At 38.1% G+C, this 16863-nt stretch overlaps 1 protein-coding gene across 1 annotated transcript in view; it reads right to left on the bottom strand.

The window, feature by feature from the left end:
- EML4 (echinoderm microtubule associated protein like 4) overlaps nt 1-16863 on the bottom strand; it is a gene marked incomplete at its 5' end in the record, with an annotated part of 89498 nt that overhangs the window by 55523 nt on the left and 17112 nt on the right. The window contains 2 exons of the mRNA XM_009871190.1: nt 4063-4192; nt 14332-14514. Of these exons, the coding sequence (XP_009869492.1) occupies nt 4063-4192; nt 14332-14514 (313 nt within the window). The remainder of the gene's footprint in view (nt 1-4062; nt 4193-14331; nt 14515-16863) is intronic.

The following is a 16863-nucleotide window of genomic DNA, read 5'->3' on the forward strand; positions in this document are numbered from 1 at the left end:
AATCCAAAGTCACATTTTCTTTACAGAAAAATAGATGAAAACAAAACAGAAAGAGCTTTCACATTTCTAGGGGGCTTATATCTGAACATGAGAAGAGCTTGAAGAACTCTGGGTTTTGTTTAATAATTTATAGCCAAAAGTCCTTAATTAACTAGAAGCATAAAGATTATTATTATATTTTTAATGAGAAGAGCCAGCTTGCATTGCTAGATGCAAAAGCACACTACACAGTCTCTTTTCTGTGGTCTGTGGCAAGACTTGCAGTTTAGCAAAATACTCACAATCTCTTGCCACTGAAGAAAATGAGTCTTTCTATTATTCCACACCCATAGACTTCTGCATTCATTCTGCCATAAATGCAGGATTTCTCACAAAGTCCATCTACTAGGACAGACTTTTTTTTTTTTTGTCACGAATACATGGTTCCAAATTTCTCTTTTTCCCTCTACTTGGGGATTTTGAAATACAGTCTACTAATAGCAAGAAAGATGATGGATGCAGGAAGAAAGAGAATACACAAATATAATGGCTTCTGTAACTCCAGCTTGCAAGTCTACAAAAACCGGTCCCACTTGGTCAGAACAGCAGCTCCCATGGCACCATGTTCTGTCTCTGATGATGACATGAGGAGCTCATCAGTGAGGTCATTATCTGCAGTTCATTCCTCCACATTTTCTTGTAATATCCTGTTTATCACAACACATCAGCAATCCCTTACTTCACCTCTGCATTCCTTCAGCGCATTCAGGCAAAAGCCGCCTCCTGACAGCAGCGTATCATCTAACTTAGCAATTTGGTCTTATATTTTCTGAATTCTAACCCAAATTCGTTTAGCTCACCTCATCCACCTCCTAGAAGTGCCAGGTTCAGTGTGAAAATCTCTTCAACAGCTTCACTGAGCTTGTTAGCTGCGGGTTATGGGTTTCACACCTTTGCCATTAGGCTCACTCCTTAACTACTCCGTTGGGCTACAAGAGCCGCTGGCTTCTCTGAGCTGCAGCACAAGGTACGTCTGGGGTTCCAGCACAGCGCTTTTATCTACCATCTGGTTGCGAGGGGGCTTCTTTTTCGGACTGCCAGTTTAATGTGGAATTAAATTATGTAGATATGTGGCAGTCTTGGTATTGAATATCTTTGTGCTGAATTTATTTGGTTTGCTCTCTCTTGCTAAAGTCTTCAGCTTAATAGTATTATGATTGCTATTACAGAGTGGCTCCTCCACTAATACCTCTTGAACTAGGTCTTGTGCAATACCTGAAACCAAATAAGTACAGTACTTTTTCCTGTGGGTTTCTAAAGAGTAGTTGCTCTGGGAAACAGTCATTTAATGCATTCAGAAATTCTTACCAAATCCCAACTTCATGAGGCATTTCTTCAGTTTACATGCGAGTAGTCAAGATCTATTACTATCTGTCCTAATTTTACAGATTCTCTAATTTCACTTAACACAATGTTTCATCCTTTGGACCACAACACCTTGGCAGCTACAACAGAAAGTGGTCACTCTGAAACATGAAGACTATTCTTACCAGAAGCTGTTTTCAGAAGAATGTTTAGTCCTAAAAGGAAAATGATCAAGCAGGTCTTTGTGACAGTCTTCTGCAGTACAAAGTAAGAACCTGCTTCTAAGTGCTAATACAAACTATACAGCATGTTTCATGTTCCAGATCGCTTCAACATCTCCACCACAAGTCAGTTCCAGGCCAGAGTGCTGAAATTTTCCCAATATTTATGTGACTTCACCTCTGTCACTGGGACACCATCTACCTCTTCATTCTTGGTACATTCTTGGGCTTCGATTTTAGTTACAGCTGGTATTGTAGCATATCTTTGTTGAAATAAGATGTGCTGCACATCATCTTCATGATGTCAGGGTTCAAGTTGGAAGAACAAGGATTAAACAGTCCAGGAAATGAAAGAGACGAAGTTCTCAGAGATGGCTTACAGGGGCCAGAGCCCCAGAAGCATACAATATTAAGACTTCATAAAACACAGATGCTTAACTTAAGCAAATCTGGACACAAGTAGGCCTTCTGTTGTATGTGACCAGGTGTTTGGCTATGCATATTTAGAAAATGAAAACCTACAGCGAGGTTACGGGGGCTGTTTGGTAACTCAAGTGTAATTCTACATCGACAGATGACTAAGTCCACCTGCTGCACCAGTTCAATCTCCAGCCTGAAGAAAAGCCTGGACAAGTTGGGGTGAGGCATCCCATTACCAGCTGATACTCTCCTTTGGTCTCTCTCCTTTTCAACTGTGACAGGAATGTTAGGAACAGATAAGTTTACCCTAACTTTAAGGAAATGGGAGTACTACTGACATTCATTTATGTCTCCTACTAGAAGCACTATTTGGTACTGGACAGCTTTGCTGCTGTTATAAAGCTGTGAGGCCTGAGATTTGACATTTTCTTTCACCTTTCTTGAATTAGTAATTTTACAAGAAGGTAAGTCTATTTTCTTCCAAATATCAAACAAATTCCATGGAAGAGTGTAGAAAGGCAGGAAAGCGAAAAGAACTGCTGAAAAGGTAACAGAAGAGGGGACTTAAGCCTTTTTAAAGCAAGCCTTGAAGCAAGAAGTTACGTATCTTCAGATACATTCAAAGCACCAAAACCTCCCCTGGACACTTGTTCGGGTGCCTGGGGAGAGCTGCCCTCTGCATATTAAGGCATTCCTTTTTTGGCCTATCCAGGTCTCCTTTTAAAGACCTTAACTCAGATGAAAGGGATGCCGGCCACTCCACTCTGCTCTTCTTCTGAAGTCAAGTGTGTGTTGAGCAGCCAATGAATCAAGAAGGTGATTCAGCACAAACGCGAGCTGAACACCACGGGAACTGGACTGGCTCTCATCAAAGTGCCAAGAGCCTCAGGAGTAAGATTAATGGAAAAGTGCTAAGAAATACCTTCCTGCAGGAGTCCCTGTGCCTGTCACACTAGCAGATAGAGACATACAGTGAACACTTTCCTGATTTATTGTTGAAAAGTAAACATAAGGATTCAATAAAAAAAAGAAATGCAATGCTACACAATGGAGAAGAGCAAAGAGCAGGGCATTACTCTTGCTTTCCAAATTCCGAAGAGCACTAGAGCTGTTTTCTGGTTTGCTCTTACCCAGTTTATATTTGCATACAGCATTTTTATTCCCTGAAGTATATAATTTCCCTGTCTTGTTGTATAGCACAGTATTTATATCCACACTAGAAGATAAACCAGCCACTGGAGTTACCAGAGTACTCTACAGAGGCCAAGAATTTGTTCACATGATTTACCACCATTATACATTATTCTCTGTCCTGTGCCTGTATCTTGCACCCTGTTCTTCCCAACCAACAGGAATAGGTGCAAAACTTGCTGATTAAGAAGCTATGTAATCACTGTCTAATAGACCCACAGAAGAAAAATGGTTATACGAACTCTTTACTGTATGCAGCTGACGTAATCACTATCTAATAGACCCACAGAAGAAAAACGGTTATACGAACTCTTTACTGTATGCAGCTGAAGCCATTACATGGAGGAGAAAAAGCTATTGTTTGGTGTTTAGGCCATTTAACTTGCAAGTACTCATGCAGTGTTATTTCTACACATTTGAGACCTGATAAAGATACTCTTGATAAAGACCAAGTAGCTGTATCTTGAGTTACAAATTTCTACATAAAAATGCTATTGTTTCATAGCTATTTTCCTACGCCCTACTATTTACTCTCCAGACAATGAAGTCAGTTTTGTCCTTTAATTTCCTAGAAAAAAAATAAAGATGCAGATGAATACCAGAACGAATTTTTTTCCGTTTGTATTGGAAATACACTTGTCTGTTTCATCCTTTAATGAGAATGCATTTTGGACACTAGAGAAACGCTCCTAATCTATGAATTCTTTTTAGAACCCTGCTGTAAGCAGCCCAACAACACAGTACATCTCCAAAGTTTATTTGTGCTTCAGCAAGCATTTCTGAGTGTCATGCAGAGGCAAAAATCGAATTCTTGCTTGGTTTGGTTGTTAGTTGTTTTTTTTTTTCAAAAAAATGTATGCTTTCAATTTTAAGAACAAGTTGATACCTTTTTGCAGCAGATGAAAGAGTTTCTTTTCTGGCAACAGAAACAGATGAACTGTGGCTTGTTTTCCTGCTTCCTGTACTCCCATTAGTTATACAGGTCATCGAGATAGCTTCTCGGAGGCTTGGCTGACCTAGGGGGGGAAAAAAAAAGGTAATACTGAAGAACACAAGGGTTTACAGCTATATCCAAAGATTCATTTGAAAAACCACAAGCTCTCAGATGCTGTCCTGCTATCACATTGCAGCAGCCCCAGCATTCAGGACAATCATCTAGCCTATATCCAGTGATATACATCAATGAAAGCCTTAACCTAGGCAGCTGGATGTGGGAGACCTGGGACACTAAGATAGGCAAGAATATGCTCTGATGGGGGTTGGCTTCTCTTCAGCCATGCTGCCAGCAAATACTTTAATCCATCTCTTTCCCGTTGTGATTCACGGGGCGAATTCCAGATTACGCCTAGCCCTGGGAAGCTGGTTAGCTCCCGCAGCTGTGGGACAGCAGATCTGATTATTTTGACTCTGTGGTTCAAAATCATACAGATAACATCACATGAGGTTTGCTGCTTTCAATTTGTTTGGGTTTTTTTTGCTAGTTCAAGGAAGTTGCAGACAGAAGTCCTATCTATACAGAAAGAATTATTTAAGGGCTATGATACTAAGGACTCAAAAGCCAAGTTTTGCAGCGTATTTTGAGCTGCTCCCTCCATCTTAAAAAGGTGCTGACCTTTGGGTATATGCATTTATGGTATAGTTATTAAGTTTCTGATACAGTTCACTCTGCAGAACATCTGCCACATCCAGTGAACATTACAGCCTCCCTCTGGGGATTAATCAAGATTGTCTACGTGAAGAAGACTGTTGTCTGTCAGATGCCCACTTCACTCATTGCAGAAGTTTGAAACTATGCAGTGAATGTGGGAGGGGATTGCAAGGAAGACAGGACGGAGCAAAGGCTCTTCTATTTAAAGAGCTGAACACTAGCCTGGCAATCGGCTCCCAGACCTGCCTTTGCCACAGACCGTCAGTGAAATACAAGGAATTTTACTTGAACCTGACATCTCGCCCCTTCCCACTAACTGTGTGGCTCTCCTTTATTGCATGCCTGTCTTATTTCCAAGATCTTATTCAGAAGAGTTTTGCCTCCTCCTCCCGTCCAAGTGCTAAATTTGTGCTTTTCCCTTCTGAAATGTTACAAGCCCTGAAAAAAGTCGCTGGGCTAATATCACATTAGGCATCCAAAAACCAGTGGTCACTTTTGACCCCATCTCTGTGCCACATCCCCACTTCACAAACAGCAAGTTGTTACTGCATCTCACACGGTCGTGATGTCCAGTCACTCTGAATTCGGCAACAAGCACGAAGGATGTGATTGACAGGAAAATAACAGGTCTGTGTTCACGGCAGGCTTGGAATAGTGTGAGATAGATAAGGCATGAGGCCACACATTGCAGATAAAAGCACGGAGTAAAAAAGCAGTTGGGGAGAATCGACTGCTCTGCGCACTGAGGGCAAACTCGCACAGATGCATCGCTTGAACAATACCAGCACCTGGTCTGTTTGTCACATTGAAGCTCTATCACGCAGGCTGAGAAGCAACTTAATTCTTATTTTAAACACGCACTTTACATACGAGAGATACTCATCGAGGGAATATTAGATTTCAGAACGATTTGGATGAAGGTAGAAATCGGCTGACCCCTGCGAACCATATACTGCTTCGAACTCACCAAACAGCATGTGACCACATCTGAAATTCCGATCAGGAAAGTCAAAAAGAGCACGCAGGATACCCCAGGCAGAAATGAGAAGAAAAGAAATTTGAAGAAAGTAAAGACACGCTTAAATACAGAAACACTGCAAAGATCATTGTTCTTCCTAAATTCTGCACAAATCAACTTAGCACGATTCCTTCTGAGCGGTACTTCTTAGAGACCGTTTTATTTGCAACATACATGTTTGGAAAACAGATTCTATTCTAAAAGTTAATATACTGTACAGAACCTCTAAAGCTCAAGAGACATTTACCCCCCTATGTAACTTAGAAGCAAGAAAAAAAGTTCACGAGCTTAAAAAGCACTTTTAGTGTTAGAAGCCTATAAATTAGCTTCTTTTATTTCCAGTGACAAAGTAAATCATCTTCTTTGTGGAGATGCATAATATCAAGGCCTATGATTCACTCTTGAACTGCGTATGACCTTAACTTCTCCATCTGCTCATCGTAATAGATCAATGCCTCTCCAGCACTAGCACTGCTTTCCAGAAACATGAATCAGGAGACATAGTAGCGATAATTCTCAGTATGGTGGGGGAAGCACTCAGTGGGAAGCATAAAGAACAACAGTGCTACAGCCAGGGTACAGGAACTTACCAAGATGGGAATAAAGTGCTTGTTTTTCCCAAGCAAGGAACACATTGGTATTTTATTCATTGACAACATCCCAAGTGCCCCTGGCTAGGTACAAGAAGTGTCAGGTCCTGCTTACGTCCAAGGACAGAATTGATGACGAATAAAACTGTATGTCAACGTATACTCATGATAGGACTATACACTGCTTCATGCAATGATAGATGCAATAATTAAAAAAGAATCCATAGAGCAGTTTTTGGCTTGTTTTTCAGTAAAGATGATGTTGCTGATAGATCTGCAGAATACTTCCTAATTTCAACAAGCGGCTTGCAAAATTACTTTTCAGATGAAGTTTTTTTAAATAAAGTAACCCCTTTTTTTTTTTTTAAATGACTTACATATAACCCAGATCTCTTGAATCATTCATTTCTTGAAAAAGTAACTGAAACATTTGGACACAGAGCAGAATTAATCCCTAGGAAAAACTGCATTGACAGATTTTTTTCTTTCAAGTGTCAAAAATATATCAGACTTTTACACACTCGAAACGAATTCTTGGTCAGTCCTAGTTGAGTGTGCTGCACTCACTGTGCAATAAAATGCAAATAACAACAAAAACAATGAAAAAAACAACCAACCAAAAAATCCCAAAGCAACATCCCTTAGAAGAAAAACTCCTTCCAGACTCTCTCTCTATATTCCATTTTAACTAGGTGTTTCAAAGTGACCTTTAGGCTATCTATATTGGGGGGGGGCAGAAATCAAGTAATCACCTGCAACTGCATGCATTTAAATTTTAAGGGAGAGAAGGCATGGCAAATTTAAGCCTTGTGTGCAGCTGAAGGAGCGCAGCAGCAATCCTGGCTGCCCACGGGGTCACACACACACACAAGTGGGATCTTCCCAGCCAGGTCACAAGCCCAGCAGGGAAGCTGACCCACCAGATCGAACTCCGTAGCTCTCTTCTTGACTTTTAACCAGGGCATCTCTGCAAGTCAAAAGATGTCAGAAAATGAGCTACGCTGCAGCTTTCTTCCCTGCAAACAGCCCTGCATGGCAGTCAACCGACTTTGCTGCGGAGACCTGGGAAACAATGAGGAGGCACAGGAGATCACGAATTCCAGATCAATAGACTAAAACAATTGAGTTTCCCAGTGCTCGGATTGCACATCTCTGCCAATATCATGTCCCATGTCAACCTGCTAGCATAAACAGTCTGAAATGTTTCAGACTGAACAGCACTCAGCTTTATCTGTTAGCTTGGAACAAAAGCCAGACATAAACTGAACATAAAATGAAAGCCAGTGTATGGTGACCAGGACTAAAGCCAAATTGTCAGAGATCAAAGTGGTAAAAAATGTCGTTTATGGATAATGGATATGGATAATTCTCATAGAATAGTCTCTGTTGAGTTCAAAAGAAGCATTTCATTAACATCTGTCAAGTACACAAGTGTGTGAATGAAAGATAAGTAGGAAAAGAAAAAACACACCACAATAAACCAAGAATCTATTTTCAACTCTTTATCAGCCTTGATGAGCTAACTGGGGAAAAAACTGAAGTAAAGCTGTAAGAGACTGTGGTAAGTTTTGAAAATGTGTGTCCTGTGATAACATGACAGCTTACTTTTCCAAAGATAAATAAGGTACTAGGAGCTAAGGATCAGTTAGTAATTCACTTCTTTTTTTCCCAACCCCCAAAAGTTACAGTTTTTCATGTTAAAATACAGTTTATTGTGTTATTAACTGTGTTTCTCTTCCTCAGGTAATTAAAATTTTAAGTAAGTAGCTGCAAATGCATTAAGAACTTACGTCTCTGGACATTTCATTAAAGTGGATGTAAAACAAAAATCTCAACAAATTTCTAATTTGTAAAAAAAAATTATTCACACTATTTTCTTAATCTTGCTTTCTTTTTTTAATAAGGCATACTATATCCAAGTCCTTCAACAACCTTAGAAAACTTCATTTTCAGCAAAACTTGACGAAGATTTCTATAGTTCAAGTATATTAAATACCTAGGAGGTTTGTGCAAATAAAACTGATGGCTTGAAGGACAAAAACTCAGCTTAGTATTCTTACTAAAGAATCATGGAGTGTGTGCTCAACCATATTATTCGTCACCAGAGAACCCACACAGGTGACTGAAATAGTTCTAAGTGTAGCAGAACATAAGATTTTATCTGCACTTCCTTCCTAAAATAGACATTCAAAATGAACTAGAAATTATGGCAAAACCTAAGCTTACTTCAAGATTTATAATAAGTTGTACCAAAGCAACTGACTGTAGTCACTACTTTGCTTCCAAAGTTTCAAAGGATGTCAAATCCCTCAGCTCACAGAAGATGCCAACAAAGAAATAACTTGGGAGCACTAAGACTCTTTCAGAAAGATTACTGTATTCTGAAGGATAGAGAAATATTTTCTTCAGACCTTTCTTTTATTCATCTACTTCACTTACTATGTAAGAGACAAATTCTGACTGAGACTTCTTCAGGAGAAAAATGTTCTCTTCTTCCATCACAGGAGCAAAGGTTACAAGTTAGGGCAAAATACTAGTTCTCAAGTAATGACTGATATAAATCAAGAAAAAATAATTCAGTTCACTACCTATGGGTTCCACTTCATTTTCTTTAAAAATTCAATTTTAAGACAAAATTAAGTTTTGTCAAACGTTGTTATTCTTACAATAATTAGATCTAGCTGCAAAAATATCAGATGCATCTAATACTTCTTTTTCAAGTGAAGCTCAATTTCACAAATCTAAACTGACAACTGGCTATCAAGCATACGTTATTCATCATTTCCTATTAAAAGGAAAACACCTATCTCAGCTGGGACATGTTAACATACAATAGTTTGAGAATGCATAGCTAATGCATAAACATCCTGAGATGCAAGTGAATCTCTCCCAATAGGTAGATAAATTAACTATAATGTTAAGAATAATTAAGTATTTATTTAGAGATATCCTACAAAATTTTTATAGCTAGTGACTTAACCTGTCAACGCACACATTTCTAACCTTAACTGATTGTCCTGGAGATGTAAAACTAGTTTTTGAGGTGTCTAGAGGAGCCATGCCCCAAGCTCTGAGGCTTCACTCTTCAGGCAGGCATTTTAAAACCCACTACCCAGGGAAAATGAAGGATCCTTTGGCATGGGACAGCCAATTGCTTATTCAAATTACAGATTCTTCTTCTCCTCCCTCCCTCCCATCTTATTATTTTGCTATAGACTCCCAGAGGCCCCATGTACTTCCTCAACCAGTTTGCCAAGTGAGCTATATCCAAGCAGAGGAAATAAAATTTTAACTATGGTAATTTGAAACAACTTGATATACTCCGGCAAACAGTGATGAAAGAGCTACTCAAGTGTTATAAACAGAAAGCAGGTTTCATTTGAAAAAGTTAGCAGCACCACTTAACTCTTCCAACACTGCAGTTCGTAGTCTGAGAAGCATCACGGAGCAGAGCAGAGTACCGCTCAGGCGAATTTGCCCACACCGCTCAAAAAAAAAAAAAAAAAAAAAAGGCAAATGAATGCACAAAACATATCCAAAACTAAGAAGCACATGGAGAAAGGACACTTATCACCACAACTGGAAAACACTCCTCTACAATTCTCTGAATATCTTCTCCCACAGACAAGACTATTAGGTTACAGAAGTTAAACCCACACAATTGAACTTTCCTCTTCTTCACTTCTCTTTCCTTAAACTTGGTTTATTTGGTTACTGACCCTTAGTTCACTGACAGCCTCTAGATCCAAATTCTTTGAATAAAGGAAAATATATTAAGAACATCAAGAATAGTAAGCATAATAGAAGAAAAATAAAATATTAAAGAAGATAGAAAAAATGACGAAGAAATGCAGAAAAAAATTTTAACGCAGAAAGAACAGATGGCACTAAAACCAATACCTGGAAAATACATTACAACCTCAAGAGTATCATTATTTGTTACGTGAGCATAGAGTCTGCAGACTTCAATTTGATTATTCCTATGAGTAAAATGACACACCTAGAGCTTGCCAGGATACTTTTAGTATCACGCATAAGAGTGAGTCCATATCCTACCTCTACCATAAGTATTTTCCTATTTACACTTCTCTTTTCTGCTCCTTTAACATTCACCAATTAGACAATGTAAACAAGTACCCAGTTATTAGAACAATTCTGCACACTAAAATGTGTTAAGACTAAATCTATCTTATGCTTTCATTAATTAAGCTTGCTGAACACCTAAAGTCAATTTTTGTTAATATAAAATAAAATGACTTAATGCTATTGAAATAAAACCATTGCTGAGGTAAAAATTACCTCTGAAGTGCTTTGCTTACATTAGTGCAATGAGATGGAATTTGATGTAAGACACTAAAGACGGTTCCTATTGAAGAGGTACACTATTTCACATGAGAGAAAAGAAGAAGGAGGGAAGGAAAATTACAAAAACCCACTGCACAAAGGAAAAACGTAAAAGTAAACAAAAAATCTGCTTTTCCAGTACATAGCTGCTTTTGTGGGTCCCCAAGACCACGGCCTTAAGTAAAATAAAAGACTCTAAGTCTGCCACCAGCCTGCATTGTCATGGGAGACCCTCTTTGCAAACAGTCATCCACTGCTTCAACTTATCTTTGTGAGCTGAATTTGCATATGAGTTGATATCAATTCTTTTCCAAGCAATAAGAAATGCATCTTCCAAACTTTAACCCGTGACAAGCCTCCTCATTACTGCTTCTGAGCCCAGAAAAAGGACATGAACTCTTTGTTTCTCTACACGCAGACAGCAGACATACGTTCTGGTAGATGGTCACTTTTTCAGGCAAGAACTCATACCCCAGCGATATGATTAGTCTGAGAAATTTTACTGGTGCCATGCTGTGCCACCAACTGGTCTCCACACCCAAAGCCTGAATGATGAGTACTCCTGTTACACACATTTTGATACCCTGGAAGATTTTAATAGGTTTACCAGGCACTAGCTGTGAGCCAATCTATCTTGCTGGCAACCACAAGTACCAGATTGCTTTACAGTTTCCTTTTCTCCAGTGTCCAGGTAATCTTTGGTTTTGGAACTTTTTGTGAATGTCAACAGCATCAGTCATGAATCAACAGCAGAGACATGTGGCAACAAGAGCACAGAGCTGCCAAAAGTAAAGAACTTCCCACCAAAGAAATTCTTCTTACCAAGCCACCTATTAAAAAAGAGAGAGATAGAAAGGGAAAAACAAAACAACCCCTCCTCCCCCCCAAAACCAAACCAGAGCAAAACAGAAATGCACACTACAAAATCCCCAAAGCCTGTAGCTGCTGAGACCTGTTCCCTAATCAAGCCCTTTCACATTTCTAATCCTCAAAACTGTACTTGCTGGAAATGTTTCTTTTATGTAGTTACTTTAACTGTGTGCAGAGAGGGAGAAGTACTATCATAGCAGTCTCTCCATGTATTAGGAGATAAAGTATTAGGAGATACACAGCTATTCTCCTTACTCATTATTTACATCAGCATGTATTTAAGAGCTGCTGTAGAAACAAACGCTTCTGTGAATCAAAGACTTAGCTTTTTTTTTTCCAAAGAAAATCTACCTATAATATTTACCATGAGAATGCAATTGTTAGAATACAGAAATGCAGATTCTTGACAGGATCACAGCCACCAAGAAGAGTTTTGGATGAATACAGTTACCTTCACATCAACAACAATTTGTCTAGTAAGAGCCTGTTATGTACCCTCAAAATACTTAAAAAAAACTAACATGACTTGAGTATTATTTTTGTATGACAATTCAGATCTTCTGCTAAGCCTACTCCTTCACAAAAATAGTACATTTCTTCTTGTTAAAACACTTTAAGAGCTCTTCATCTATAAAATAGAGAAATCAAAAGTAGCACCTAAGCTTCTACTATGTATCAGCTTGCTTTGAAATATTTATTAAAATATAAGTGTTTAAGTTTAAAACAATATTAATCTCAAGTTCATTCTTCAAGTCTAAAATTAGACTTGTACAAAATCCCAGTGACTGTATGGGAACATTTTATTTTGTTACATCTTTATACCATCCATATGCAGCTGTTTCCATGATAAACAGTAACGTTAATGTGTTGCCTGGTGGCATTAAATAACTGAACACAATGGGGACATATCCACCACAAATTAAATACGGTGACAATTAGTCATAACTCATTAAAGTTCCATGTATTAGCTCATATGCATACATTTTTGCCCCCGTCTCCACTTCTTTCTTTTCAATGCTGTCATCATTGACCGGTACAGATGTGACAGCAGAAACTTGAAGGTATTTAAATATTCCACCCTCTGCCTCCCCAAGTAATAACTAACTTATTTTTCATTGAACAAATTTAACTGAAGAACTCAGTATGGCCCCAAGACCCTGAGAGTGCCAGTAAGGAGATGGTCCCAAGGCATTCTGCAAAACACAGCCAGTGTTCTCCTAATGCCCAGCAAACTCCTGCCTGCACGCGAAGTTTGCTGGACATTAGAGAGCTCCAAGCCAAAGATCTTTAGCCAGGTCTGTGCACATCCCCACTCCTCTGCATTTAAAGGGGAAGAATAAGGTTCTACACAGTTTGCCCGCAGTTTTCCACTTGGCTGGGGTTTTTTTGTTGCAATGGACAGCTGACAGCAAAGAGTGATTTAGTCGAAATACATGGTAGAGTTCTATTTACATAGAGGTAGAGAAGGAAGTCTGTCTTGATGAGACTGGAGATGCATAAAAAAGCAGCATTTATAAGGAGGGATGACAGTCAACCATTCAGCAAGCAAGAGAGAATGACAGGATTCAGAGGCCAAGCCAATTAAGCATCATCACTTCCTTCCATCTGGCAGAGAGACTGACGAAACACTTAATTAAGGAATTTGATCTCTCTGCCACATCTAAAATAATTCAAACTTTCAGCATTTTCAGCTTTTTCATTTTCAGTCTGTATAATGCAGTCATCCAAATGAACACAGGCTACAATCTGTCAGTTCAGTGTTTTTACCCACATCGGTGTAAAGAGTGTACCTCACAGCTGAAACACAGGGATTGAGCCCAGAAAACTCTCTGCTGCATGGTTTGATGGGGATACATGAATTTATGGTGGATTAGAACTGTAAATTATCTGAAATATGACCTAACCTTTTATTTAATCAGAAGCCTAACACAGATCACAAACATACACAGCTGTAGTTCTCTCTGAATACACAATTCTAAGTTGGAATAAATTCAAGTAAGTTGATTCACAGTTCTCCAAAAGAGCAAAGGGGATATCCACGTAAAAAAAAGTATCTAAAAATCAGTGCAAACAACATCTCATTTCTTTACTTTTAAACAATGCTATATATTTCAAAGTTGCAATGTAAAAAGTACTAGTCACTAACCAAAAGAGTTATCTATTTCTAAGTGGCTACATGGCCACTTCTTACAAGAAACCTACTGGTGGTGAGTTATCTCTGCAGATGAACAAAAATTAACTATATTCCAAAAGCTTCCTATTTGGTGGCAATGTGTTCTGTTTTTTTTTTGTTTTGTTTTTAATTTAAGAACAAGGGGATATGAAGCCTCTAATGTGCGCCTTCAGTTGAGTAACTTCAAGGTACAGTCACAGCTGAGACTCAGAACTCCTCATAAGCCTCAGAGCCCCAATGGCAGGTTAAAGACAACAGCTATAAAGCTTTTCACCTTTTAAATTAAACCAGGAACCTTTTAACAGGAGTAAGGTAAGTATATAAAAAATGTTAGCAAACAGCAAAATTAGTATGAGTACTAGCCATAAAGCCACTCTGAAGGAACATAACCCCTCCAGCTCAACCTATACTTACGTTTCCAAATGAGACAGAAAAAGAAAAGGTGATCATTGAAGAACACTCTAAATGATAACATTCTGACTCTAGAAGGAATTTATCAAATATGGGCTTACCTTTACTTGGTGCCGCTTTTCTTGCAGAAGCTACATGGTCTTCAGAGATAGCAAGACGCCTCAGCACATCAGCCAACGCTGCTTTGAGCACAGTGATTTCATCTTCTTGTTGCTGTACTCTTAACTCCAGGGCTGAAAGACGGTCCTGGACATCAGACGTGCTTGCAGCCGAGATGCTGTCATCTGGACAGTGGGAAAACAGAGTAGAAAGAGGCATTTAACTGTTTTGTTCAAAACTAGAAGCCACTGAAAGAAGCACGTAAGGCACGTCTGTCCCATCATTCTGAAATATTAAAGACGTTGATACAAACATATTCAGGCAAATAAGGAATGAATATTATGGTAAATGTATCAAATTAATGCTTCAAGAAACACACACTAATTAGCTAAGAGAGAAGACTTAAGGAATGTTGTCCTATTCAAATCAGAAGAGGCAATGTGCTTTCTGTTAAAATAGTGTAAAAAAAATCCCATGCTTACCAGTAGAAGACTGAAATTAAACTTATTTAAATACCCAACTGAATTAACTAAAAAGGTATAAAACTGTGATAAAATTGTGCAACATATTCTTTTGGAACCGTTGAAGAATTTTAACTAAGATTCTTAATATTAAAGCAAGTTGTAAAGGTAAAAAAAAAATCCAGTTGAATATACAAGTATTGCTAGCCATGATGTAATTACACCAAGTGGCAATCTCAATTTAAACAATCTAGATCAGAGTTCTTAACTTCAAATATTTCTCTAACTTTTTTCACATCACCACCCTGTACATGCCAAAAACATATACGACATTATAACATTTGGCCCGAAGTGAACAAAAAACTAAATATGCTACAAAAATGTTCCAAAAATCTGTTTGGCCACACAGAGATAGATTAGCATTGAAGGCACAATCCAGCCAAATCTATTCTTCAGTGGTAAAAAGGAAATTACAGCTTCTGCATGCTCTTTGCCTTTGACAGCTCTTTGTATTATTTCTGCCAAGCCAAAATAACACGTATTTTTGTATTTGGCTGTTCCAATAAAACACAGGCCAACCATTAAAAAAACCCATAAAAGAATATTTTGCTCAATCATAAGGTTCTGAATTCCTTACCCATCCTGATTTAGGCTTATTAAGAACTCAACAAGAAACTTCTAACGTAGGTTTACAAAATTTGCCCGTATTATACAAACAGACAGTATAGAACTATATTTTAAGAAATATATGCAAACAGTGAATTTACATGTAAGAGCAAATAGCTGGTATTACCACTGCAATTAAATACAATCTAAACCTTAGCTCACTAATCTCACAAAGAAATGCTAAGGAAAAAAAAAAGTTAATACAAGCCATAATCCTAAAACTCTCTTTTTCACTAAAAATAGTCTTAATCTTTGAAACTCTTGCATAAGGGCGCTTTTAAAACAAACGTAAGCAACACTGATCGAAACCACTTCAATGAATTAAATGTGAAAGAGATTAAAGAATTTAATGTCAACTTCCATTCACTTAAAACATGATACTCACTACTGAGAGACCAAGCACTGAATCAAGCAAAAGTAAGATTCACAATAGTAACTTCCACAACACTAACAAAATTCCTACAAGGAATTAGTAAAACAAATCAATATTAAGTAGTGAAATGTATTCACAATTATTATTAAACTGAAAGGAACATATAAGAATACACTCATAAAACAACACCTATGAGACAACAGTTTTGCTCTGCAGTCCTGCGTATCCAATAGTCTCTTGATAGCTCACAAATCCAGACCAGAGACACCTACCTCTGGTTGGGAAGGGCTGTGTAAGATTCTTTTATTAACAACTCATTTTCAAAACATAACTCCCCACTCTTTTTGAAGAGGTAGTAGAAGTTCCTACAAGCACACACACCTACACAGCATATAAAAAGGAACTAAGGTAAATTTACATTAATTTATAAAGAAAAGTTTTTCCTTCGGAGAGTAAATTGACTTAAAGAAGTACTGTATTAATTCTTACTTTAGTTATCCTTACAACATTAACCTTAAAATAGATGCAGTGCATCAGTTAAAAGGAACACTGCAGAAAACAATGACAATTATTTTCAAAATATTATAATCTTTATAACTCATCTTACAATGAGTACCAGTCCAAACAGAAGAGAGGAGTTTGACATATCCTTAACAAAAAAAAAAAAAAAAAGAAGACAGAAAAAGTAAAGCTTATTTTTTTCCTTTCTTGTCTGCCAAAGCTTTCAATTAATGAACTATTAAAAGGTCTTATAATGGATAAATTATGGATAAATTCCCAGGCTGTATAAATATACAGTAGATCACTGTAAAACATTTGTAAAAGAAGTAAGTAGCTATGTCAGATCATTTTAGAAGCCAGACATTACTGTGTTCCCTGTGTGGAGTCCAAATAATAGTAATTACCAAACCAGGAAAGGCTCCGCTGTTGGTCGGTATCTCTGATGGGCACACATGCAAGTGCTCTGACATGGGCATCTTTTCTTCGTAACAACTACTGACTAGACTGCTTCTGCTGAAGCCCAGCACCCCAAA

This window comes from Apaloderma vittatum, unplaced genomic scaffold, assembly GCF_000703405.1.
Source record: "Apaloderma vittatum isolate BGI_N311 unplaced genomic scaffold, ASM70340v1 scaffold436, whole genome shotgun sequence".
In the NCBI taxonomy this organism is placed as follows: Eukaryota; Metazoa; Chordata; class Aves; order Trogoniformes; family Trogonidae; genus Apaloderma; species Apaloderma vittatum.